At 46.8% G+C, this 26,895-nt stretch overlaps 1 protein-coding gene across 11 annotated transcripts in view; it reads left to right on the top strand.

Annotated features, from left to right (window-relative positions):
- Nucleotides 1-26,895, top strand: part of CACNA2D3 (calcium voltage-gated channel auxiliary subunit alpha2delta 3) — a 945,794-nt gene that overhangs the window by 748,659 nt on the left and 170,240 nt on the right. For all 11 annotated transcript variants that reach the window (XR_007404330.1, XM_049098270.1, XM_049098267.1 and 8 more), the window contains 4 exons: nucleotides 16,721-16,804; nucleotides 24,258-24,329; nucleotides 24,586-24,647; nucleotides 26,034-26,101. Coding sequence is in view for 10 of the 11 variants with exons in the window: in XM_049098270.1 (XP_048954227.1) it covers nucleotides 16,721-16,804; nucleotides 24,258-24,329; nucleotides 24,586-24,647; nucleotides 26,034-26,101 (286 nt within the window). In the remaining variant the exon portion in view is untranslated. The remainder of the gene's footprint in view (nucleotides 1-16,720; nucleotides 16,805-24,257; nucleotides 24,330-24,585; nucleotides 24,648-26,033; nucleotides 26,102-26,895) is intronic.

The following is a 26,895-nucleotide window of genomic DNA, read 5'->3' as shown; positions in this document are numbered from 1 at the left end:
CACTCAGCAGAGGCCCCACATCCTCCCCAGGACTCCTGTCCTCAGGCCTGACCAGATGCACGACTTCTTGCTCTGGTCTGGGAACCACGCGGGGCCCGGTGGGTCGGGGTGTTGGAGGTGGGGGCCTAAGGTCACTTACAAACCTTTCTCCCAAGCGCTGGCCTTCCTTCTCGCCCTGGCGCAGGCCGCTGATGAAGTGAAGGAGACTCCCCAGTAGGTGGCGCCCGGGCACCGCCTTGCGCCCTGTCCCCTGCACAGATGGTGTCGCCAACCGGCCAACCGGCCGGCACCTTCTCAGAAGGAAGCCCAGGAGACTCCAGCTCAGGCCTGGTCTGAGTCCATTCCGTTTAGTTTAAAAGAGAGAATTAAGGGATGCCTAGTAAGTGCATCTGCTCAGGGGAGTGTGTTCCCTGAGAAAAAATAAACAAGCCTGTGTGACCCCCGTGTAGCAAGCCTGTTCTTTTTGAAATACATCATTTGGTGAAAAAGAAGACAGAGCCTTGCTTGCATGCCTTCCTCTCGATGAAGTTGTTGACAGCACTGAATGGCCCTGGTCTGGACACTTGGGGGCAAGGAGTGCAGCCCTGAGCGGGGAACGCGCTCACCTCCAGAGCCTGGGCATTAAGCAAGGTTGCGGGATGCCCGAGTTTCTGTCGGATGGGAGCTACCCTCTGTTCTGCAAACCTCAATGACTCCACAGCCTCGGGGTCCCCCCAGTTCCGTGCTGGGTGTGTGCTTGGACACTGGGGGCCGAGATGGGGTTGAGCAGATGGGGGCTGGTACTCAGTGGGTTGGGATCCAGGCTCCGTGCTGAGCATCTCTGTGCATGTGGCCTTCTTAAGCCCTCACACTGTCCTGCGTGCTGGTGCCCGTCCCAGAGGGAGTAACTGACTTCTAGGCCGTGGACTGTCCCTCAGAAAGCAAACTGGGGCCAGTTCTTCAAGGGAAGAAAAAAAAAAACGATGATGATGGACCATGACATGCTCCTGGTCATTTTTCATAAAATTAAACCTATTCTGTTGAAAGAATGTCCTTAATTAGGAAGCAGTGTTATAAGGTTCTGTTACAGAGTGAAGTTTGAGCTGGGGAGCCTCCCTCTGCTCTCTGCCCTGGCACCCTGCCCTGGATGGCACTCGGCAGCGGCTCCTCTGTGCTGGGTGATGGGGTGGGGTTCGGCTAGTGGGGAGCACTCTGGAGAGGCACAGGGAGGCAGGTGGGGTGGGGGTGCCCCAGGACTGGCTGCACCCCCTCTAAAGCCATGCTAGCCTCCCTGTCTCTGTGGCTGTCTCTCTCTGGGTGCTATTAGGGCCCCTTCCTCTGTCCCTTTAGGCAGAGTACTAGAAGGGTCCCCATTGCTCCCAGCTTCAGGGGACTACACCATTTCTTTTCGTTTCCCTCACCCTGCCCACAGCACCCCATTACAATAGCCTCTTTATTAAACCTTCCTTAATTAGCCAGCGTGACTATGCCATGTGCTTCCTGCTGGGGCCCTGACTGATACAAAGGTAAGAGTAGATGGAAGGTTTGTTTTTCTTAAGTCCTGATTCTGCCAAAAAGGAAAGGAAGAAGAAGGAAGGCTGGAAGGAAAGCAATGGGAAGGAGGGAAGAGGAAGGAAGAAGGAAGAAAGAGCCCTCCTATCAGTTCCTTGTTTACTGGTTTATGTATTTTCCTCTCAATGCAGTGGGAGCAGAGAGCTTCCATATACCCTTCCAATAAATTCCCCTTTTGATCAAGTGATTAAGAATTGGTATCTGTCGCTTAGAGCAATAACAGCCTGACTGATAGAGCAGTGAAATCCCTAAGTCTGGGAGCCTCTGTTGGGGGTGGCTCTGACCGCAGCCCTCGGGGACCCCAGTGTGCACCCCTGCACCCTCCACCCCCCCTCCCCAAAGAGGTGTCTTCCCATCCCACCAGGCTTCTTGCATAGGCCTCTGAGTTTGGGCTCTGTACTAAGTTATAGAAATATCTTGATACATCTGCCCCTCGCTGCATGGCAAACAACCAGAATGCTGATTAGATTGTGTTTTGCTCACCTCTGTGTATCCCTAGCCTGGTGAGGTACCCAGCAGAAGAGATGGGGTGGTAAATAAGTGGAGAGAGAAGACTCACATCTAGGAAACTGATGACACACTGTATTATTAAGCACCAAGGTGAAAATACTGATAAATAAAATTTGTAAAAGCGCTTGGTGTCTTACTGTGGAAGGGGTGGCTGGAGAAGGCTGTGGGGAGCTGGTGTGCAGCCTAGAAGCCCGAGGTCATGGTCTGTGATCCAGTCCAGTCTAGCTTGCCCTTGCACTGCTGGTGCTGTGAGTCTTCCTCCCTCCCTCCTTCCTCCTTCCTTCCCTTCCTTCTCCCCTCCGCCCTCTACTCGCTCCCTCCTTCTTCCCTCCCTCCCTCCCTCCTTCCTGCCATTCCTCCCTCACCTGGCATCTATTCATTGGACACTTCCCATGTGCCACACACTCTATTAGATGCTGGAGATCTAGTGATAAAACAAGACAGACATAATTCCCCTTCATTTCCTGTTTGCAATCTAATGGAGATTTTGTAAAGCTCATAAGTAAACAAATAAATAAAAAGTACTACACATTTTGGCTAAACTCTCCAAAAGAAACAAAGATCTGAGAAAACAAAAAAGTAGGGAGAGGCACCTCCCTTAGCTGGATGGTCAGGGAGAGAGCCCTTCCTGGGTAGGGCAAGTTTAGCTGAGCCCTGAGGAAGGGAAAGAAGATCACTGTGCAGAGATGTGGCGTACTCATTCAGGCTAAGAGGACAGTGTAAGCAAAGACGCTGAGGCATGGGATGGTCAAGATGTTGTGAGCCTGGAATCTTTTGGTAGATTTAGGACAGACTTCCAAAGCATGAGGGGTGGTGACTGGAAGTTTTACTGATAGGGTCCTACTTGGGAATAAGCTTAGTGAAGCGCTTGCCCGTGTCCCTTCGGCCCCTACCATCTCCACTCATGCCGGCCTGGCTTGCAGCTGCCAGCACCTAGCTGAAGACTCCCTGGCTTTTGGAGGGCACTCCTCTGCAGCCCACGGCAGGCCAGAGGCACCAGAGAATTAGCATCCCTCCACCAAAGATTGCTGAGCACTCCCATCTCTCAGGCTAGGTATCTCGAGGTGCCTCCTAGGCAGTGGCTCCCAGAGCCCCGCCGTGGGATTGGGCTCTGGCTGCCCCCAGCGCTGCCAGGCTTCATGATGCACCTGGTGCTGGCTGCCTGCCTGTCTGGGTCTCTGAGTCACTTTGTCATGTCCCTACAGGCATTTCCTGACAACCCCTCCCAAGTGAAAACCTTGCCCTTGAATCCTGGTCTCTGGGACAGCGTCAGAAGGAATTCAAAGCCAGGACCCCAGTGGACTGATAATTCTCTGCAAAAATCTACTTGCTGTAGTCTGGAGCTTCAAATGCAGTTTCGTGTGAACCCAAGCAGGCCTTTGCACTAACGTGATGCCATCACTCACATTTTCCATCCTATCTCAGGCCCCTGCACATGAATTCACATCACACCAGCTTACTTGGAGAATCCACACTTGCACTTAGAAGTGCCACGGAGCATTGGCTTTGTGCTATTAATACTCAGGGGTAGGGGAGCTTTAAGGAAATTCGGTTTAGAGATAACGTTCTCGGCCGCTTCATTGTTTGGCAAAAGGATTTGATGAGGACAAAGCTTTTCTTTACACTGGACACACTCTGACCTTTGTTTTACTAGATTAATTTCATATCTAGAGTGCCACATCTTGGATGATGAATTAGCAATAAAAAGCTCATCAAAATGTAATTACATGCAATGTGTTGAATAATGATCTCTTAAAAATTCCTATAGATTTGTCTGCACCTCCTTCCCCTCGTGAGGGAAATGAGCCTCAGCTGCTAGCTACTAGCCCCGGCTCAGGAATGCAAACCCTAGCCATATTGTGAGTCTGAGATGGGAGAGCTGGCTTCTATCATTGCCCAGTGTCATCAATTGATCAATTGCTTTTCTGCATGTGATGCACATCTTTATATAATTTAAAGGACCATCTCCATGGGGGTAGGAATACACAGGAAGTGGAAGCTGAAAGCAGAGTGAAGCCCTCACCTCCTCCATCTGCCACAGCCTGTTGCAGGGAGGGAGTTATTAATTAAAATGTTAACTGCCCAGACAATAGCGGGCAGACCAGCATGGAGAAGGCCTGCAAAGCAAGCATTAAAGCTTTCATAACTGTAAATTCCAGGAAAGTTTGCTCCTCCTTAAAATAGGAAAACAGAACCATCTGTATCTATGAGAAGGCTTAACTGAGCTGTTGGAGTGTTGTTAGGCTTTCCCAAGGAGCCCGGCTGGTTTCTCTCCAGAGGGCTGGACTTGGACCAGGAGAAAGCCTAGCCTTACCCCTGCTCGGTGCAGGAGCCCTGTAAACCCTACAGCTGGGGCTGACAGCAGAATATTCAAATGATTCCAATAGTGAAAATGCCCACACTCATTTGAATAACTGAAGAATTCAATCATTTGAATGCCAATGATTATTCCTCCCGGAGTTTACATTTTAGAAAGACAGTGCATCTGAATCCCCATGAGAGCATTAAATTGCTATCTAATTAGCAGTTCCAAATTATATATATTTAAAAGATAATTAAAGGTTTGAATGCTGTTGGAATAACTGGTTATACATTTAAATGAATCACAAGAAATTTGTTAGTAATGTACAGAGTTTTCTTTTATTTCTTACTTCCCTCTTTGAAGTTCAGTAGACCCAACCTCTCGGGGTTAAGTTTGGTAGCGGTAAGATAAAGGCAGATGGTTTTAATTATTGCAGCTCCAACCTCCAAATAATTATAAGCAGCTGTCATTTTTACATAATCCTAAATGATAAGACCCAAAGAATGCAAATAAAAAGGTTGACACCATGGGCTTTTGGGCACAATAATTTAATTATGCCCACCGCACCGCGGGGCTGACCATTGCGCTTCACCAAGGAGATGCCTGGACCTTTGCGCTCCTCGCTTGACTTCTGTAACCGTGCGGCGGGCACGTGTGTTTCAGAACATACTTCCCAGGTGCCACTTCTCCATTCTCTGTGGATGTCCGCAGGGCAAAGGGGAGCACTAACACACTTGGAATACAGAGACAAGAAAGTTTGGCTCAACCAGGCAGAGCTTTTGCTGCACATCCTCCTCAGCCTCCCTGCCCCTTTCTCCTTGGGATGGGGTCTGCCCCTGTTCTTACCCCGGTGAACCGGGGTAAGAGCATCTACTGGGGTAGATGAGGGCATGGTCTTGCCACCCAAGAGCTGGCATTTCTCTCGCCTGTAGCTGGGGATTTCACAGAGTTGAGCCCTCACGCCACAGGCCAGGCCTGGTCCTGCCAGCCTTCACCCAGGAGGCTCTGGGTTCCAGTTTGCAATGTGAGGCTTTCTGTGCCTGTCTCTCCCTGGAAGGGTGGACCCCCCCTGAGGACAAGTCAAGGGGACACTTACACAACCACAGCTGACTTCTCCCAGTTGAACCCAATGACTATAAAACCAACATCGGACAAAGGCACACAGGCCAATGTAGGCAGACCTGTGGTCGCACTTGGCCAGACACAAGTCCAGAACATCATCTAAAAGGAAGACACACACACACACACACACACACACACACTCCAAATTAAATCAAAACCCCAAGGACCCAAATGCCTGCTTCTCTGCAAAAGCCTCCCTTGGGTTGTCTAAGTTTCTAGTATATTCCAGGAAGATGGTTTGGGAGTAACTGGAGCAGATACGGTATTTACCCAGCTCCTACTAGAGCGGCGGAATTGGGAATTGAATGGCCATAATGCCCCTTACGTGGAAGCCTAGTTCATCCAGGCTCAAAAACAAATATAAACAGTACATTCGTGAATATTTAATGGAAAGATTCCTTTGTGAGTTAATAATCTGAGGCTCAGCTCCGTGCAATGTAGAGTTGCAGGGAGCTGGTTGATTGTGATCCCAGGTCACCTTGCCATCATCCCTTTGTTATGCCCTCACAGGATGCATCACAGGCAGGCAGGACCATCTGTCCGTGGGGCAGAGCAGTCTTTGAGGCTAGGGTCAGTCTCAGCCTCAGCCTCCCCCATCAGCTACATGACCTTAGACAAGTTACTCAACCTCCTTAGCCTCAGTTTCCTGCATTGAAAAATGAGTGCAAAAATAGTGCTTTCTATATAAGATTGTTCCGAAGATAAAAGGAATTCATGTTCACAAAAGGTCTAGAACTGGCCAGGCCCCTAATATGTGTCATACCTGTGCTCATTAAGTGAATATACACCCTAATTTGTTCATTTACTCTATTTACTCATTCACATACTCAGCTATTCATGGTGAACCTATCCTGCCAGGCACTCTGCTGGGCACTGCAGGTTCAATACCGAATGAGAAATAGCCTCTTTCTCGAAGATCTTGGGACCTAGCTGGGAACAACCTAGGCAAGTAAGCAACTCATGTGCAACACAATGTGATGGGTGTGGAGACAGAGCCAGGAAGCTCAGGAGAACACAGGAAGCACTGAGCCAACTGTGCCCTGGGCAGCACAGACTTCCCGGAGGAGCTGATGTCTCCTCTCGGTCCTGAGGAGATGCTGGACTTTGAGTTGGAGTGACGGGGACAGGGGCCTGAAGGCAAGCACGGTGATGCCGTTGTTAGCAGCCGGCTGGGTCCAGCTGGCAAGTTGTACAGAGAGAGTCGGGAAGTGGTGACAGAGAGGTCAGAGCAGCAAACAGGGCAGACTGGTGGGGACCGTGGCATAACATTGGATATCATCCTAGAGAGCATGGGGAACCATGAGGATTCAGGCCAAGTGGTGATTTTGGTTGCGGAAGGATCCCCCTGGCTGGACCCTGGATGGTGGATTGCCGGGGTGGAGTCCCTGCACGGAGGCTAAGGAGACACTCACCCTCATCAAGAGGAGGGTATTGTGGCTGAGACTAAGTTGGTGGTAAGAGGGATGGAGAGATGTGAGTCAATCTCAAGAGACGCATAAAAGATAGAAGCAATGGACATGGTAGTTTGATGAGCCCTGCATGCTTCCCCTGGCCCACTGCCTCTTTCTCTGATTCTACTTGCATCTCCAGCCTCTGCCCACATCTCTATGATCGCAGACAAATATAAGACCCAGAGGACTGAGTCAGCCTTGCAGGGGATCTCTGGTTTTCCTATGAGTCATGAGTGACATCAGAAGTCTCTTGGGCTTACTCAGACCAGTATGCATCCAGAATTTTTTTTAAAAAATCAGTATATTTCAGAATCACCCGCAAAAAAAAAAAAAAAAAAAAAAATTCAGACCCCTAAACATTTTGCTGGGTCACCAGTCCAGTGGGCTGCACAGAGCAGTAACGGATGAGAACCTGTTCAATTTCGTGGTCAGGATGTGGCCAGGGCAGAGAGTAGATGGGTTAGAAAGATGGTCACATGTATGTTTATGCTGCAAAATCCTGTGTCCTTTGGGGGCACAGAACAAGGGCCACCCCAGGGGAAAAGGCAGACAAACTCTAGCTGGAAGGGTCAGAGAAACAATTATGGAAGATGTGGGCACAGAGGTGGCTCCCTTTATGTCTTCTCCTTCACAAGTATCTTTAAAACTTAACAGAAAGAGAGAAACAAAATAAAGCTATCGCGGCAAGCGTCTGCCTACATAAAATCCCACAGACATGCACATACTCATACATGTTTGATGAAGGCTCAGCCTTCATTGATACCATCACAGGCATAAATCAGAGACAAGGGCGGTGGTGGTAGCTGGCTTGGAAGGAAAGATTCCTTTCCCTCTATTTCCTTCATGTGCAAATTCATTGCCAGCTTCCTGGCAGTTAGCATAGGAACCTGGACATTAAGAGAGGTCTCTCTGTTTGAAGCACTATCCCTCCAAGTAGAGCCAGTAAGACTGGAGTACTTCTCCTGGGGACTGAGCCAGGAGAGGTACTGGGAACTGGGGTGGCAGGCAAGGAAGGCAGGTGTCGCTGGCCACAGGAGGAAACCCCCAGCAGAAAGCTGGCTCCGTGTGGGTGGTTAACTGTAGCGCCACTGGACGGGAAACATGTCTCAGTGCCCTATTGGTTGATGCTATCTTCTGGTTTCACTTGAGTGAATAGGAAAAGTCCTTGTCTTTGCAGTTCCAAAATTGGAATCACCTTATGGTGCCCAATTATTGAGCATGTTCAAAACAGCCTGACACATTTCGATTCCCAAGGGTCTCCTGCTCGAGGGAGTAATGCCAACTACAGTACTGTAAATGCACAAAAAAGTTGCTTTGGCAAATGTCACAGACACACTTTCAACCTATAGAGGTCCTCTTGTTATGCTGGATATTATTTCCTAATGACTCAGGTATCGCAAACCTTTATGTGAAATTGGCTTTAGGAATATGGCACTGTCTATGCTCATGAACTCAGTGCAGCTCTGTTTGGAACTTTGATTTTTTCTCTTTCTTTCTTTCTTTCTTTCTTTCTTTCTTTCTTTCTTTCTTTCTTTCGAGAAAGAGAGAACAAGCAGAGGGGAGGGGGCAGAGGGAGAGGGAGAGAGAAAAATCCCAGGCAGACTCCATGCCCAGCATGAGACCAACACATGACTTGATCTCAAGACCCCAAGTTCATGACCTGAGCTGAAATCAAGAGTCAGACACTGGACCAGCTGAGCCACCCAAGCACCCCTGAAATTCGTTTTGAAGGCTGTCCTGCATCTAAGCTTTGCCCAGAAAACTGTAGTGGGGGGTTTGTCGAGAGTGTTCTAACCTATCAGAGGGACTATCTTCCAGGTACCCACGGGCATCTTTCCTTCACAGGCAACATCCGTGTTCTTTCTTCTCTGCCAAGGGCTGGTATTTCCCGAGCATGGGCCCTTCACCTGACTCAGATGCCTGCAGACGGCACTCCCCTCCCTGGGTCAGAGTCTCCGCTTCCCAGGCCCTTTGCTGGCACAAAAGCTCCTCCCGCCCCAGCCACTCAGCACGATTTTCATTTTTATGACTCGCTTGCTATGACAAGACAGATTGGCTTTCTGAGAATGGGAATTTAAACCCAGCCGCCATGTATAACCCACACTGAAGCTACAAAACCGCTGGCGGAGCTGGGCCACTTCCTCCCCACACACCAAGTGGGTGACTCACAGCGACTCAGAGGACACTGATTAAGATAAAGGTCATTTGGGTTTTCAAAGCAGCCTGTTAATTGTTGTTTTTTTAAAAAATACCAAAGCTGTTTTAGTTTTACAGCGATCAAAAGGATTTTGTAATCACACTAAGAGAGCGCGTAGAACTTTTCATCTTTGAGACACTTAAAAACATTAATTAATAAGAGCATGGTACCTGGTGGAAAAAGGAAAAGGCTTGTTGTCTGGACATGCCCTGTTGCCTCTCTCCCACCTTCCGGCTGCTTTTGCACACACCCTCACGGCCCTGCTTCCCTCGTGTATCTGGGCTTCTCATCTTCCCACAAACGTGAGGGATTTCATCTCTGCACAGAGACTCATTGGGATCCCCCTCCCCCCACCACACCTCTGTCACGCTGTCATCGGGCTTACCTAGCAAGATCTGAGCCCCGTGGCATCATACAACCAAAGCGCCAGCAGGATTTTGGTGGAAATCTCAGCTGTCACGGGACCATGAGATGCTACTAGGCTTGTCTGATGTCGCCTCCTGCATCTTGTATAGTGTGCACTGGGTACATGGCCCGATACTAGCTCCATGCACTCACTCGGTGTATGGTAGTTGTGCTCAATCTAAAGCTGACTCCTGCATTCCCGGCCATGAAGGCCGGTTTCAAGGCAGCCTGAATGAGTCGACGTCGAACGGGGGCACGACGTTGGCTGGTGGGATTCTGCTTCCGGCGCGGTTCTGCACCTGTTAATAAGCCTGCTGGGTGCAGCCCTGTGGGTGGTGGCCGTCTGAGCAGGGACCCCCCTACAAGGAGGCAGTGCAGAGGGGGGTGAGGACCAGAGGCTGAGCCATCAGGCAAAGATGGAGTTGAATCACAGTTCCGCTGTCAATTAGCAATGGCACCATGTGGCCTGCAACCCCGGGGCTCTGCGTTTACCCATCTGTGAGGCAAACACCCCTCCAAGGAGGTATGCACTGCACTTAGCACCGGGCCTGGAAGAAGAGCATCACTCTTCCTGAGGAATGATAGGAGGTGAGGGGGCAGCTGGCCAGCAGAAAACTTCTATTAATTTTTTTCCTAAAGGCAGTCCCTTGGAAAGCAGAACAGATTGGTTGCTACATCTTATAAATTCCTCAAAATTCCTGGTTAGAGAAACTGAAAGCAGTAACTGTTTCAAAGTACTTACCTTTGGTTTAGTTAGCAGAACGGCAGGTGGCGATCCCTGTATTGCCTATATTGTGATTGTGAGGCCAATATTTTGTCTTCCATTCTTGCACTTTTTGGTATTTTCCAAAATGTCTGCAATGACCAGTAGTTACATGGAAAATCGAGGGGGGAGGAAAAAAGCTTAAAAATAGCAAAAACAAAAACACAAAAAACAGCAAAAACTTAAACTATTTGGATACTCTGCTTCCACCGACTCTCCACTGAGACTCCCCTTCCCTAGGGCCACCTCCTCTGAAGCTGGACATGCCAGGACATCCAGAGATCTTGATTTGCAAATTCCAGAGGAAGAGACCATTGCTCTGTCCCAGGCCCACCTGGCCTCGGGACCGTGTCCTGTTTGAGACCCTTCCCTTCAACTTTGAGAAGAATGGGCCACCACACACTTTGAACTGCCTCTTTCAAAGAATAGAAATATGAATAAACAACCACACTGTAAGGAAATATTTTATCCCATGAGCATACTGTCTAGGAAGGAGGCAGGGGCTGCGACATCTCATGAATCAGTCATGACATTAGCAGTTATTAGTGCTGGCTGAGTGGGCATTTCTCAAGACTATTTGTCAGGACACACTCTGTGCTTAACCATGTTTGTACCCATTTGCGTCTCACACCAGCCGTGTAAGTTGAAGACTATTACCCCCATCCTATAGACGAGCAACACAGAGCTCAGAGAAACTGCATGCCAGCCCTGGAGCACACAGCCTGTGTGTGATTAGAACTGGAGTTGGGCTCTGGGGCAATATTTTTTTTTTATTGGAGTTCAGTTTGCCAACATATAGCATAACGCCCAGCGCTCATCCCATCAAGTGTGGGGCAATGGTTTTTAACTGCTCTTCTAACTGCCCTGATGGACGAGTAGTGAATGGTGATCTACCTTGAGTGCAGGAGATGACCCTTCTCAGACAGCATCTCCATGCTTTCCTGAGGCTCACCTGGGCTTGACTCAGGGTCTGATAAATGTATTTTGGGGTATGTTTAGGGGGTGGGGGTTAAAAGAGCAAATAAGGGGATCCCTGGGTGGCGCAGCGGTTTGGCGCCTGCCTTTGGCCCAGGGCGCGATCCTGGAGACCCGGGATCGAATCCCACATCGGGCTCCCGGTGCATGGAGCCTGCTTCTCCCTCTGCCTGTGTCTCTGCCTCTCTCTCTCTCTCTGTGTGACTATCATAAATAAATACATAAATAAATAAATAAATAAATAAATAAATAAATAAATAAATAAATAAATAAATAGCAAATAAGGGGATGAATGGAGGCAGGAGTGAAGGGATGAAGTACCCGGTAGCCATTGAGCCCTGCTGTCTTGTGCATAGAGAAAAGATGTGCCTCCTTTCCTCCTCCTGAAAGGACCACTTCAGCCCCTGGGACAAGAGGAGAGGCACGCAGACCTTAGGGGAGGTGGCGAAGGTGTTTGCCAGCTGAGGACTATGCCTGCCTTGGGAGAGAACATCTGCCCAGACAATGGCTGGCTCTCCGCCCTTGGCCACACCCCTGTGCCAGATGGCATTGGCTTTGGGCAAGGTTTCTTTCTCTCCAGTTGTGGGCCTCTCACCCCCATCTCCTTCCTTCCTGTTGGCAGCATGGAGCGGCACGTACAATTTATCAATTATTAGCATACACAATATTTGTTTCACAGAGGCTGCGTGGATGTATGTAGCTGATTTCCTCTGGCCCTTCCCAAAGAAACACAGGAAAAGCAAAGGCATTTTTGTTTTTTTCAAACCAATATGAGCATGGCCATCACCTTAGCCCATCCCATTATGCTTCCAAAGTCAGCCTGTAGGTAACCCTGAAGAGCACTCACATGCAGACAATTAAACACCACCTGGCAGTTTCAGGCATAGAAGACATTCCCCCCATGGTTCCAGCTTGCTCCTCAGATGGGTGCCCATCTTGTCCCATCCTCCTAGGCCACAGGCTGGTTTGTGTGTTCACCACATCTGGCCTTTATTTGAAACTCCACCTCAAAGTATTTCATAGCACAGAATATCTTTCCTTATTAAATTCTCCCCCACATATTTTTTTCATAAAACAGGCACCAAAAACTACAAACCTACCCGTGGCTCTCAAAGTATCTGTTTATAAACCTTTGGAAACCGTTCGCAATTCGTTAATCACATTTTCAAAGGAAGTTACAGTTTATAGATACAATAACAAATGCCATATCCGATGCCTCAGCCTCAGTAACGAGATCCTCACGCAGGGAAAGAGGGAGCAGGGCTGGTGGATCCAGGATGTGTCAGAGGCTAAATCCGGAGGGACAGGGCAGAACTGGCCTGGGAGTTAGAGATTTGCTTCTTTTTCTGTCACTCTCACACTGTGGCCTCACATCTACCCTCTCGGGGTAAAGTGGGGAGAGGGGATCACCCGCACTCAAACACAGTAGTCTTTCTTGAGTAACAGCGAGATATTTTGCAAACCACATGCTCCTCAATAACTGTTAGGAACACTTCACTTAAAATGCACTTTAAAAGCAGTTCATTTATAAGGTAAAATAATAAAGGCATTAAATAGATACAAGTCAGAACTCCAGTGACTACTTATGCTTGAAACCCAAGCCAGCTTTAAAAAAAAAAAAAAAAAAAAAAAAAAACACTTTAAGAAGGGAGGAGGTAATGTGGAGAGAATACAGTTGGTACCTGAAACATCCAAGGGCATAAAGATTTCAGGCACAGCTTGATCCAGACATGCACAGGGCTCTCTTCCTGTCTTTTCTCTGCTCTCTCTGCACTGGCTTCATTTTCAGGAAGGCTCTCTCCAAGCAGAAGCTTAGGTGGTTATAAGGAGCTCAGGTTCACATCCTATCACCGTAATGATGCTAGCAGATGCCCAGCTCCTTTATTTGGATAAGTCCAGATAAAACATCCCAGGATGAGTCTCATTTGGGTTAGCATGAGTTATAGCCCCAGCTCTAAACCAGTCTCTGTGTCCTGGAGAGATATGGGTCTCCTCATATGCTCAGGTCACTTGCCTTTCTCGGAACGAGGATGGTCTCGCTTTCAGGAGAACTGCATTTATGGAGAGTGGGGCTAAGGGCTTCCCTGCAACAAAACAAGGCAATTACCCAGGAAAATGTGGAGGATGAGTGGCAGTACACAGCACAAGTGTCTTCCTTATGAAGGTCTAATCTCTAGCCTTCCGATATGTTCTCTTAATGGGAGAGAAGATAAAGGTGGCTGTAGGGTCATTATGCTGGAGTTTACTCATTATCCTCAACCTGTTTTTGTTTTTGTTTTTAATGCAACAGCCACTGACTTTTCTTTCTCTCACTCAGAATAATCACTCTGCTACGTTACTGCTTGTACTCTAAAGGAGCTCACTCATTAATAAAGACCCAAATGGGAAGTGTTTTAGACCCGTGTCACATACCTGCTTAAGTAGACTTTGTAGGGGGAACATTCCTATGATGGAGTTCCAGAGTGGCTATCCCCAGTCCCACCTGTTTCTTTCAGTGAAATTAAATATTTAGACTCACTGGCTTGTGGACTAGCACAATGTGAATGCTTCTTCACCTCGCACTCTAAACCCTACATGTTGCCTGAATATCAGAAGTGCAAGGTACTGAATTTCTTGAGTGGTGATAAGAAAAAAAAAAGAGACCTCCAGGAACGGTCAGAAGTCAAAGGTTCTCTGTGGATTACAGAATTGCCAAATACCAAGGACTTGGGTTCTTTAGCACAGGTATGAATTGTTCTGCTGCGACAGTCTTGAGTTCCAGCTGAGATATAGTACACATGTCTTGGCACATAAGATATACACCAGGAGGAGGTGTATGAACGTGACTGTCTGACACAACCATCTTCAACAAACATCTCCTTCCTGCCTATGGTTTACAGAACAGTGACCTGCCAAATCACTGAATGGGTCCCCTTCATTTCAAGGAAATGACATATTAGCCAACTGTATACAATGAGCCTGTGTCTTGGCCAACAAGGTCATGGCTCTCAAGAATTATGCTAGCTATATATTATGGATTTATTTTGTGCCAGAAATGTGTTTGTCAATTATATACAGTATCTAGTTAATTCTCTCAACCTACCATTGCATGGAGGTACTATAGCTTTTCTTATTTTCCAACTGAGAAAAAGGGAGCATGGAGCAACTGGGCCCCCTGCCCAGGATCACATGCCCAGTAAATGGCAGAACCACTTTGTCTCACAAACACAAGTGGATGCTTTCTGAGGCTGAGGGAACATTTGGTGCTCAGGGCCTTGGGAGTCTTTTTTAATTTTTTTAAGAATATTTGAAATAACATGAGGCTCAGATGTGAAAATTTGGTCAGGGGCTGCTGTCCTGCCCCACACTGGCTGTACAATCTTACCTAATGTGTCATTTTACCCATTATTTAACTTATGATAGCCTCTTTTCCTGTATTCAGGGTGGGCAATAAATTGACCTTCAAAAGGCAGAATTAAGGATGATGACTTGGAAGCAAGTCCATGGAAAAGAAAGAAAGAAAGACTGCTTAATTGGCTTTATTGATATCCTTAGTACCTGGTCCTTATGAGGTGTTTGATAAATATATTCAAATACATAAATAAACATTTTGAAATGACCAAAGGATACAGCCACCACCCAAGATACTATGAAAGTTCTACCTTTAATGCTCAGAAGCCAGGCTGTGTGAGCTTCTAAGGCACCTAATGGCTCTCAGTAATGGTTCTTACCAAAATGGAATATGGGGGCCATAAGACAGTTAACAGAAATCCAAGAGTGTCTGACTGCCTCTCAAGGGGACATGTCAAGTCTTGGCATCATGCGCCCCTTTCCTCATCACATCTCCTCACTATGAGACATGGGTGATAACTCTACTGACCTCGTTCCTGTTCCTCCCACTCAGCCCCAGCCTGGCTCTTGCAAGGGACAGAGCTATGATGAACACACAAAGTTTTCATAACAGGATCCAACTGTGAATCTGCTATCATTTATTGTGGCCTCTCAGGGAGCCACTTCCCTCCTCTTCATCTGCAGTGGATCTGATGCCGTAAAACTGGCCTTGAACATCTGTTAATTGGAAAACCTGAGAGAAGAAAGTGGACGGGTGGTTGACCCACATGATCTGAGCCCACTGCCCTTCAAAGATGATGCAGCCTTCCTGGGTGGTAGAGTAGGCACCCTCCAGAGACATCTCAGGGCTCCTGAAATGCTCTTGACAGGAAGAAGAGGAGGCCAGGAAAACCCCTGGACCTTGTTTGGCCCCACAGTGCCCCCAGATCTACCCTGTCTGGTCTCTGTCCCCTGGGTTCCATGAGGGGCCCCATTCAGACCTGTTTGGTTCAATGTATCGGCAGTGATCCTCTCCTTCACACCGGTGTGCCTTTAGCACCTGTCTCCACAGTAGCCAAGTAGTGTCCAAAATGGTAACCTATGGTTTGGGGGTCTTAAAACAGTGACACCAAACCTCACTTTGAATCTTACCAATTCAATCCAAAGATGACCAACTTAGAGACAAAAGCAAAAAAGGGGGGAAAAAAACTACATACATAGATATTTTTTCCAATACGCCATTGGCCGTATCTTACGAACTTGTAAAGGGGTTGCTTATCCTTAGCCTGCAGTAGAGGGCAGACTTTCCTACATTATAAACATCCCAACAACCAGCATTAAAAGCCCTGAGACACAGGAACATCCAGACACACGAATGTCCAGTGGACAAAATGGTAGGCTTGTGGGGTCACTAACACCAGTGATTTAGGGAGAAAAAATGAAAACCACTCTCCCAGTTCTTAAAGCATTCATGAGCTTTTTCGAGGGAAATGCCCTCATGGCCATTAGCTCTGGCAGTGATTCCACCACACCTACATCTACTCCGGGGACAGTGACCATACTTGTCTTGGTACTGCTGTGGCCTCTGTGATAGCAAGTAGAAGGCTCTGTGGGTCTACAAAATGTTACCAGGATGTTGAGCCCAACTGTGGAGACCAGTGCTTTTGTTTCTTAGTCAAGGAGTATGGGGCAGGTTTGAGCCAGGAGGTAGGAATGGAGGTAGAAACAAAGGGATATAACTAGATTTTTTATAAGCCCTTGAAAAGCCCTTTCCTGTGTCATGAAGGGGTGGCTTTTAAAACTTTAGAGTAGAGAAGGATCTCCCCTCTTCCACACATTTGCCATCCAGGCAGAGGGGAGAGTCTTTGCTTTGTTTCTGGTGGATGTGGAGCCAACGAGTCCAGTAGGTAAATTCATATCAAGTAGAGTCAACTTCTTATTCCCCAGCTCTGACAACTGGCCTCAGCTTTCCAGCTATTAAAATCCCTAGGACTGCACCACCCTGCTGGGCTTCTCTCCAATATCCCTCCACTCATAGTCTCTGTCTGAGAAACAGTGCTTGGGAAGATAAAGACTGCCCTGGCTGATGATCTCATGGAAATGTTTTGTTTTCTTTATCTTTCTCTCCTTGCCAGTATGAAGAAGGAAAAAAGCGAAGGAAACCCAACTACAGTAGTGTTGACCTCTCTGAGGTGGAGTGGGAAGACCGGGATGATGTGGTAAGTGACTGGTTTTCAAGGCTGGTGATTAGGGGGCTCCACTGTCCCCAGTTCTGTACCTGGAGGCCACCCAAGGAGCTGGCCGAGAGGCCCACCAGAGGACACCTGGCCACCAGGGGGATATGAAGACAATGGGCCCTCTTTACGGCATTTGGAGTTTATAACTCTCTCAAATGGTTGGAATGATTGCAGATAGGCCAGCCACCTGCCTGCTTTGCGCAGTTGGCTAAAACCACCCTTTGTCAGGCTCTGGTCTCTTCCATTGTGGATTAATCCAGACTCTTCCTTGGTGGTGTTTATGGATCCTGCCACCCTCAGGGGAGCCTGGCCTAAGTGTGGGCAGCAGAAGGCTTTGCCCACCGTAAAGTCAGGTTCAGATGCACTTGTCAGGATGCCACGGGCACAGCCCTTGCTTTCAGAGAGCAGCCCAGGGCTTAGCAGGCCTACCTCCCTTCTACATGGTTGGCGGTCCATTTCCTGGCTGTTCCAGCCTTCCCCCTTCCGGCCACACAGCAGTAGCACACACGCTTATTCCCCACACAGACTCAGCCTTCGGCACTGTATCAAAAGCTTTCCTTATGCCCACGACTTAACCCCATCCGTCTTCCTGTGATTTCCTCAATAAATCAGATTTGTTCGACATGGCTGCCTTTGCGTGAACGTAGGCAGACTGTCCTTAATTAAATTGTCACTTCCCGTGAGTTCCTGGCTGGATCCTCGCTCTTTCTCTGTGGTGTGTCCATGCCAGGACCACAGTTCTCTGCCCACACCGTCCTTCACTTGTCCCAGGTCCTTTCTTCAGTTTCACCCTTGAGATGGCATGTGTCTGTTCCTCAGTCTGTCCTGCTTTCCAACCAGATGTTGAGGGGAACCGTTTGGACTCCCCAGCTGGGTTCTCCTGTGGTCATTCCCTCCTCTTCATGTCCTCTGCTCCCTGGATGCCTCAGCTACCAGAAATCTTGGATTTTCTTCCTGGCCAATAAAATGCAAGAGGATTTCCTTCATCTCTACTAGGACTCTTTCAACTCAAGTTCAAGACAAAATAACTGCTGTTTGATAAAAAGCTACTTCCTCTTTTTCCAGACTCCAGTGGCCTGCCGTTGGGTCAGCTCGGTGACCTGGTAGGGTTTTACATCTTCTTGTTCTTGAAATGTGGTCATTGAGGTCTTTGGGCTGTACCGCGCTTAATGTCCACACTCCCTTTTCAGCCTGCTCTTACTAAGAAGCTAGCGGGCTAGCGCAGTTGTGAGGCACACCGCCCCAGGCATTAGCCTGCCTGGGTTCAAATCCCACCTCAGCTACTTGCTGGTTGTTGGTCTCAAGCATGGTATCATCCTCTCTGTGCTTCAATTTTGTTTTTTGTTCTTTTTACCCAGTAAAAAGAGTATGACGATGGTAATAGTACCTACATCACGGAGATGTTGTGAATCTTAAATATGTTAATATGCTGAAAGATGCAAGTGAATTTATACCATTGTGTGGACATGGGGAATGTCTGTGGCTATTCTTTATACTATTCTCATCAGCATTAATCCTCGGGTAACCTTCTCACTAATGAATGTCCCACAGATGTACAGCTGCTAAATTGTCTCATGAGGGTTTGAAGAGCCTGTTCAACTGTTTTCCTTTCTCTTCCATCTTCACTTTATCCGTTGCTTTATTTTTACTTCACTGGACCTTTCTGGTTCTTTTCCCAGAAGGCTGGAACCTTGTTGTTAACATGCTTCCCCCTCCCATCATCCCATCCATTCGGATGAATATGGGAGGCAAACTGCTTTATGCTTATTCTCCCCTTAGAGTCCTCATATCATGTACTGGAAGAGATTTATTGCACTCTAACCATTGCCTGCACTCCAGTTAATTTTCAGAGAGCTAATATTTCCTTTTATTAATTGTGGTATCCTAACCTGATCTTCTTTTCTCATTGGAGCTGCAGAGCATCAGACTCCCAGCCTCTTATGCATGTTCTTCACCTTTATCCAACTCAGGACCGGGTTTTCAGTGTCCACCTTCAGAGTTCCCACATCTCCTACAAGTTCAAAGTAGTCTCTCGTGGTCTCTCTGGTTTGGGTTTCTTGTTTTATTTCCTTGAGGAATGTAACTTAGTAAAAGTGTGAATTCCTTCATCACCAACGCATTTGGGAAAACTCAGGCCACCATTTCTCTCCTAGAGATTTGCATGCCATTGACTGGAGAATACTGGAACCTATACAGAGCAGCTTTGTAATGTTTGCACATGATCCCACGTGCCCATATGTCCACCATTGGGGTTTGCATGTAAGTAGCAGACAGAGGCTTTCAGTCAAGGCCTGGGAAAGACTATGCAAGCAGAGCCTACTGAGGAGGAAGCAGCTCAAGCCTAACAGCTGCAGAGAACTTCTTGGAAGGAACATCCTACTTCTCTTGTCAACTCAGCTTTTATCAGATGTAATGATGGTATTTATAACATAGACCCTGTGTCCTTCCAGAAAAGCTGTGAGGTCACATATACTATACTATTAAAACATGTGCAAAATAGACTGGCTAAAATTAAAATCTTAAGAGAAAAATTAGAAATCATTTAGAGGTGGATGAATAGGACTTCTGGCCCAGGCTCCAGGTGACTTAGGCATCACATCAGCAATACAATGAGTAGGACAGATCTTTGGGGATCCATAAGCCAGAAAGGGACCCTGAGATATCCATGGCCCAGTCTGAATCACTGGTATTGGTCACCTCTGGGAAGGAAAAAATATCTTTTAAAAGAGTGTTTATCCTTTGGTTATAGATTCTCAGAGATGGTGGAAGGAATTAAGGATGACATTTTTCTTACTTCTGTTACCTTGTAGTCATTCCCAAACTTTCCACAGTGAACATGATTATATTTATGAAGAGAAAACTCTAACAGAGATAATAATAATTGACATATTTAATTCTTCCTACATGCCAGCACTGTTCTAAGTGCTGTATCCAGGTGAGCTTGTTTATCCTACACAACAGTCCTATGAAGTAAGTGTTACTGCTAACCTCATTTTGCAGGTAAGGAAACTGAGGCAGGGAGTATTTGGCCCATGGGCACACCATGTAGATTCCAGCCGAGGCAGCCTAGTGCCAAAGCTCTTGACCACTTGGTTAGGTCTTAGAATGAGCCCTTCAGTCCAAGAGTCCTTGAAGACTCTGTATGAGTGCCTTCTGGGATCCTCCCCTGGGGGGTACGCAGCCAAGATGGGGAGTCCTTGCACCCAGCTGCTAACCAAATGCTCGCCGTGGGGTGGTGCTGCAAATACTGGCCTGTCAGACTCTGCCTCCAGTCCACCTGAAATCCCTTCTGTTGCAGCGTGAGCCTCTTCTACTGCTCTCCAGTCAACTCACATCTCTCCTTACCTGGGCTGATTCTGTGGAAAATTTCCTTCAAGTCTTTTCTTTCTAAAGCCCCGTCAGCCTCTTCTCCTGGGGTGAATTTCTGAGAACTGCACCCAGTGAGTTTGTTTACACCCACTCTAGTGTCTCTACAGCTCATGCTTGAGCCCTGGGTCGCCAAACCAAGCACAGCCCCCCTGACAGATTGAGAGAGGGGGAGAGAAGATTTTGATTTTGTTATACAGATGCTCTGGGCCCGAGTCTGTTTTCATATTCTGGTTAAATGCTTGCTTGGAAAGGACAGACCTGTTTATCTCCTGCTTCTCCCTTCCCCTTTAATCTGTTAACTTGGCCCAGATTGCATGTCCTTGGGGGCCTGGAAGTGCATGCCGCCTGTGCACCAGGAAAGGTGAGGCTCATGTTCTGAGGTGGATAGCAAACCACCATTAGCAGAATGGGCTATCATTATATCCTCATACATAAAATGCAAGGCGATCAGTGAATCTCTGGGGGAGAGTTTCCTTAATGAGCTCTCACACAAGGAAGAGCCGTAGGCTCAGGATGGAACCAGAAGTGTGACCAGCAGCTTGTGGTCAACTTGTGGGTACTTTGAATGGTCAGTGAAGCTGTTGCAGCTTTGGGGTGCAGGTGAGAGACACAGACTCCCTAGGAGCTCTGGGGAAACAGATATGACCCGGGAGACCATAGGACCCTGGAGAAGGAGGGTGGTTCCCAGAGAGACCAGGGAGCTGATCACCATCACCAGGAAACTGTTCACAGCTTGAAGATGTTTGAGCTTTATTTTATCAACCACACTGGTGGTGAAAGCTGCTTTAATGTCCACCCCATTATCACACTTGCGTCTGATAGGGAAAAATAAAGGCATGTCACTGATGTTTTAATTTGCTCTTCTGTGAATCACATGTGATTTTTTTTTTTTTAACTGACTACATCATATGCAAACATATGGGCACATCCAGACTTGTTCGGGAATATTCCTCCACCAGGCCAGGTGCTCATTGCTCTAATCCAAGGAGTGGCAACTTCAAGGGCTCTTTGGCCAGCTCTGAGAGCACCATTGATCTTGCCCTTGACAGCCCAGTGGGGACTGAGCTTCCTTACCACCTGCCATCTGGTCTCTGCTCTGGGTGCCTCTGCCATCCTGTCTTGTAAGCTTGCCCCTGCGGCAGTGCTGCCACTGACTCACCATAGGGTTTGGGGCAAGTTGCTCCCTTTCTGAAACCTCAGTCTCCTCCAATGGAAAGTGGCATCTCTAAACTGTTCTTATCTCAAAATGCTGTCAACTCACCGCACAGTCTGCTGAAAAGACACAAAACCCCCTTCCCTCCCATGACAACAAGGACAAAAACCACCTTCCTGTCAGCCTCAGTTCACAGAACCTAGAGCCTGTGGGAGAACCTACTGGAAAATTAAAACTTAAGACTGTTGCATGGTCCAGTTTAAAACCTTTACTGTGATTTCAAAAAATTAAATATGTGTGTGTGTGTATATATGTGTATACACACACACACACACACACACACACACACACACATATATAGATCCAGAAATAACAATACACTATTTTTGTATTCTTGCTATACAATTGTTATATTAAGGTTTTAAGTTTGTCCAAATACTTTCTCTCTTGATTTGGGAAGCAATACTTACAGCATGGGCTCAAGGGGCAGAGAGCCCATACGACTATAGGCACGTTTCACAACTTTGTGCCTCAGTTTCTACACTTGTAAAATAGGGAAATAATGGTGCCTTATTTTGAGGGCTTTAAAACCCTTGTCAGTCACATAGTAAAAGCTCAGTAGACAGTATCTATCAGTATTATCTGGGCTTTATAGAACTGATTAACAAAGTGACACAGCATCTGATGGGATCCCTGGGGTCTGGGAGTCCTCGCTCAGAACACTCCTTGATGGAATGAATGAGAGGAAGAAACGGAGCTATAGAGAGTTCACAGAACAGTGGTCTGTGTCACTGGTAAGACTTGAGTGTTGATACCCTGGGTTATTTCTCTTTACCGTGGGCTGCCTCTTCCTTGGTCTGCGCCCACCCACAGGTGGTAAAGAGCAGCAGTTTTAATGCGGGAGTTGCCAGGAGGTCACAAAGTCCATTACCGGTCCATGAGAAGCACTTAAAAGCCATGAAATCTATAGAAATAGGAGACATCGGAGGGCATCACAGAGTAAGATGTATTTCTCACATGACTCACAAAGTTTGAAAAATGTTGGTTTAGAGCATGGGCATCTTTGTCAAGCAAACTCAAGCTTGAATCCTGATTCCTTAAGCTGTTGAGGAAGGTCTGGCATTTTAAGGGGAGGGGGGGGATGTATTGAAGATGATGGTGGTGGTGATGATGGTGGGGGATGGCTAACATTTACTGGATGCTTAGGGAGGATGAGGCACTCCTTGAAGTAATCCCTTCATCTACTTCTCACCGCAACTCTGTGAGATGTGCTGTCTTTAGTTCCATTTTCAGAGAAGGAAACTAAGGAACTGAAAGAGTAAGTGATTCTTTTTAAGATCATAAGCTCTGGAGTCCTTCATTACAGTGCCATCGTGCCCCATGTGTAGGTGTTCAGTAAATGTAATCTATGCTCATTAAAACTGAAGAAAAGAGAAAGCCTGGACTCGTCATCTGAGCACTTGCCTCCAGAAAGCCTCAGTGACCCTGGCCTTGGCGCTGCCCAAACCCTGATGCTAATGGTTTGGTGCTACTGGGAGCTGGGGGCGGGGTGGTATGGACTCACGGAGAGGCTTACCTAATCTCGACTTGCCTGGGGAATGTGAGAGGGGAAGGTCCCAAATGGCTTTAGGCAGGCACCAGAAAGAGGAAAAATGAAAACCATGTTAAAGATAAATCGAGCCGTGCTTAAAAGTTAGAAAGTAGACTTAATTAGGACCAGCTCTCCCCATCCAAAACCACAAAAGTTAAAATGGGAAAATATTTCCAGAAATGCCCATTATGTGTTGTTAAAAAATATCTAGAGTAAAATATATGTTTTATTTTATACATGCCTCCAGCTAAAAATTATGCTTTTTACTCTCTCTCACAGAAGATGGGAATGTGAACCCAAATCTAGACAGCCCCGAATCAAATTTAGGTTGCTTGCAAGCATTGCAGTTTTCTATCGGCCAGATCTTAGTCAAGCTCCTCAAAGGAGAGAAGAGGGGAGAGGATTTAAAAAAAAAAAAAAAAAAAGGCCGAGAAAGAGGCTTTCCCGACAGGCTGTGGCATGTCAGCATTTGCTCCTACTCCATTCAATGGCATCCCCTCGTCTCCCATTGGTGCCCACGACGGCACATCTCTCATCACTGTGTCTGCGGTCCTTCTCTGAACCCACAGAAGGGCCACACATAATTAGAAGAGGTCAGCCAGGGGCAGAGGGGAGGGCGTGAGGCTCCCCGTCCCTAGATGGAAGGAACCTTCAAAACTCAGATACCGAGTCACCCCGTTCACTGCCTGTCACCGTAAGCGAGACCATTAACGGGCTCAGATTTCTCTGAGAGCATTTGAAGATGCTTCGTGCTCTAGAAAAGAAGTCCTTATCTTCTAAATAGTAGGTCTTAAAAAAAAAAAAAGGAAAAAGAAAAAAAAACCCCACTGTGTAGAAATACATCTTTACCTTGATTATATTTTTTTAAAAGTGATTTCTTCATGAAAACTAATACCCTTTTTGAAAATGCAACTTGTCCCCAGAGACGTTCTTTGCTTCTTAAGTGTTTTTGCAGTTGCTGGGGCTCACTTCTCTGACTCTCAGGCTTCATCCACAGCACACAGGCTTTTTCCTCGGTGCTGCCCTGAGGTTCACATGAGCACCCCAAATTGAAGTTGAAAGTCATTTATTGTTGTTAGCCTCTCTCCCCTGGTATGGCAGCAGTTGAATGTTTATTCTTCAAGGCCCTATTTCAGAGGGCTGAGTGCAGCATGCTGACTTGGTGCCAAAGCGCCCACAATTTGGTGGGGACACAGCCCGGCCCTGTCATACCTCTGCTTTGCACAAACCACCAAATGTGCTCCCAAGCTGGAGGATGCAAGATGTCCAGATGACATGCAACCAGGGGAAGAGCTGATACCAATTTTCTTTTATCATTTTAGTTAAGAAACGCCATGGTAAACCGAAAGACTGGGAAGTTCTCCATGGAGGTGAAGAAGACAGTGGACAAAGGGGTACATTTTTCTCAAACATTCTTGCTGCTTAATTTAAAACAAACCACTGTGAAAAATTAGCTTTGAAAGCTCTATCTGGAATAAATATCTTTCGCTGAGATCATTTTTCTCTTGTCTTTACTTATCTCAAACAAGATTCATGTAGTACTGTTAACCTGATCATAGTGTGTCCATTTATTTTTATTTATTTCTGAAAGCTTCACCTAGCAGACTAACCATGTTTTCTTCTCTCTACGACTTTTTTTTTTCAATCTAGAAACGGGTTTTGGTGATGACAAATGACTACTATTATACAGACATCAAGGGTACTCCTTTCAGGTAGAGCTGACCATAATACATGGACATTCCATCAGATCCATCAGTTGTGTTTGTACAAAACCTGCTGACGCTCTCAGAGCTCATCATCTGAAGATAACCAAACACCCTGCCAAAAGGCTGGAAAGAGTGAGGAAGGGGCTTTTCCCAGGCTGCTTTTGTTTCTGTTTTCCAGAAGGGGGAAGATGGTTCAGGCTCACCTAGGAGAACTCACTCAATTTGTCATGGCTTTGCATCTCATTATCAAGCAAATAAGCTTTGGGGGTTCCAGCTAAGGGTGGAGAGACGAGTTCAGAGGGTTATCAGGTCCTTAACCATCTAGCTAACTTCCTGCCCAGTGACTTCCATTTCACCTTTTATTTCCATGATCAAAAAACAAGCCTTCGAACTAGGAGGTAGCATATCCATCCCTACATGTTGTGCTTCCGTTTTAATTTCTCTGAACTGTACTTCTGTGCTTGTCTACCTTTGAATCCTGTTATTTCTCTGTAACAGTCCAGAAAAAATGGCTTTGCCCTATTGCCTGCTTTCAGACACGCATGTGGCATTCAATATAGTCTCCTGCTACTCTAACCTTAGTGTTCTAATGCTTCTGTAAGAAGTTATTTTGGTGGGGCTGCTTTACGTTCCTGAACTGGTGTCTCACAGAGCTAAGGAGGGAAAGAATTTACTGACTGTAGATTCATCTGAAAAATAAATTATGGCATTGTGTTGTCCTGGACTGCCAGGGATCATGAGTTTGATTCCATTTGGAAGCAGAGCAATTGAGAGAACACATGACTGCTAAGTGGGTTTGCCAAAGGAAGAGACCGTGTTTTCAAAATATATTCTTTTCTTTTAGAAAGGAGCTTAAATCAAGCCCATGAGGGGTGTCAGTGGGAGGGGGGACAGCTATTAGACTAGGGAGAGGGTCAGGCACAGAAGCCCACAACACAATAATGTGGCTACATGCTAGTGGTAGTGGAAGTTTTCATTTTTGTCCTTGAAAGGGCGTTAATTTTCCCTGGTCCTAAACTCTAGGGTCTGGAAAGACCTATTTGTGGCTGGATGTAGGGTAGGGGTGCGTAAGGTAGCGGTGAAGAGCAGGGCATGTGGCTCTGGCAAGGGTATCCAAGAGAAGGGCTAGCAGTTTGCCACACCTCTCTACAAACACACAAGAGCAGCCCATGGCTGCTGGTGCTTCCAATCAGAAATTGCTTTGAAGCAGCTGATTGAACGTAAGAAAAACCAACACCAACTATAATCAGTGGGGTTTTGAAAGTAAACTGTTGGAAAAGTTGTTTACAGAACATGAAATGGAAATGAGAACGTGGAAAATAAAAAGTTAACCCACAAGTCTGTTCCAGTCGATGCCATGGGTTTCAAGGTCTGTTTTGTTTCTCTGCACAGCTTAGGTGTGGCGCTCTCCAGAGGTCATGGGAAATATTTCTTCCGAGGGAATGTAACCATTGAAGAAGGTAAGATGCTGTCTTGACCCATCTTATCCTTTAGCGTGGGGAAAGGCCCCAGAGCCAGTCATTGGATTAATGAAAGAACTTGCTCATCTGTTCAGCCCTCTGTCCAGTCCCCGGCCATTTCACTCAACTAATTGTCCACTTGATAGGAGCTTGCCTTCCAAATGGTGGGAACTCCAACTGGTGGTGGCCTTCCTTATGATTTCATTTATTTATATTCTGCTTAAATCCACAAAACTGTTGAGCCAACTCATAGGATCATCCACCAACTATATTCTTCCCATACGTAAATATCAATAACAAGAAAAATACAAAGTCATGTAAAAATTCAAGCCCCGGGGGAATAAAATGAAAACAAAGGTATGCCAGTCTTAGTCTTCTACAGTAGGGCTACAAATTTCATCTGGGCTTCAAGGTATTGCAAGTCCAAGGGGAAATATAATCATTTAAATGATACACATAGGTCAAAAGGAATAAGGAACACTTTGAGATTCCCAGACCCTCTTGTCTCCATAAAGCTTAGGTGCAAATGGTGGTTAGGTTTCAACTCGTGGCAAATGGTAGTGGTTGTTACAACCCTTTAAACTTGAAAAACACTGTCACACCTATGCCATCCTTTACAACAACCCAGTAACTCAGTACTGTAGAGAAGTTGCCCTCCCCAGTATCATGGGCTCACAGGGAGGGGTGAGGCTGACTTCTGAAAGTCTCCCCTCCCTGAGTGGTCCTGAGTAAGTCCCTCACCCAACATGGATGTTAGAGTTTGCATCTCCAACAAGAAGGAGCAGAACCAGACC

This window comes from Canis lupus, chromosome 20, assembly GCF_003254725.2.
Source record: "Canis lupus dingo isolate Sandy chromosome 20, ASM325472v2, whole genome shotgun sequence".
NCBI lineage: Eukaryota > Metazoa > Chordata > Mammalia > Carnivora > Canidae > Canis > Canis lupus.
The sequence above is the reverse complement of the archived record's forward strand: the minus strand, read 5'-3'. Positions and strand labels throughout refer to the sequence as shown.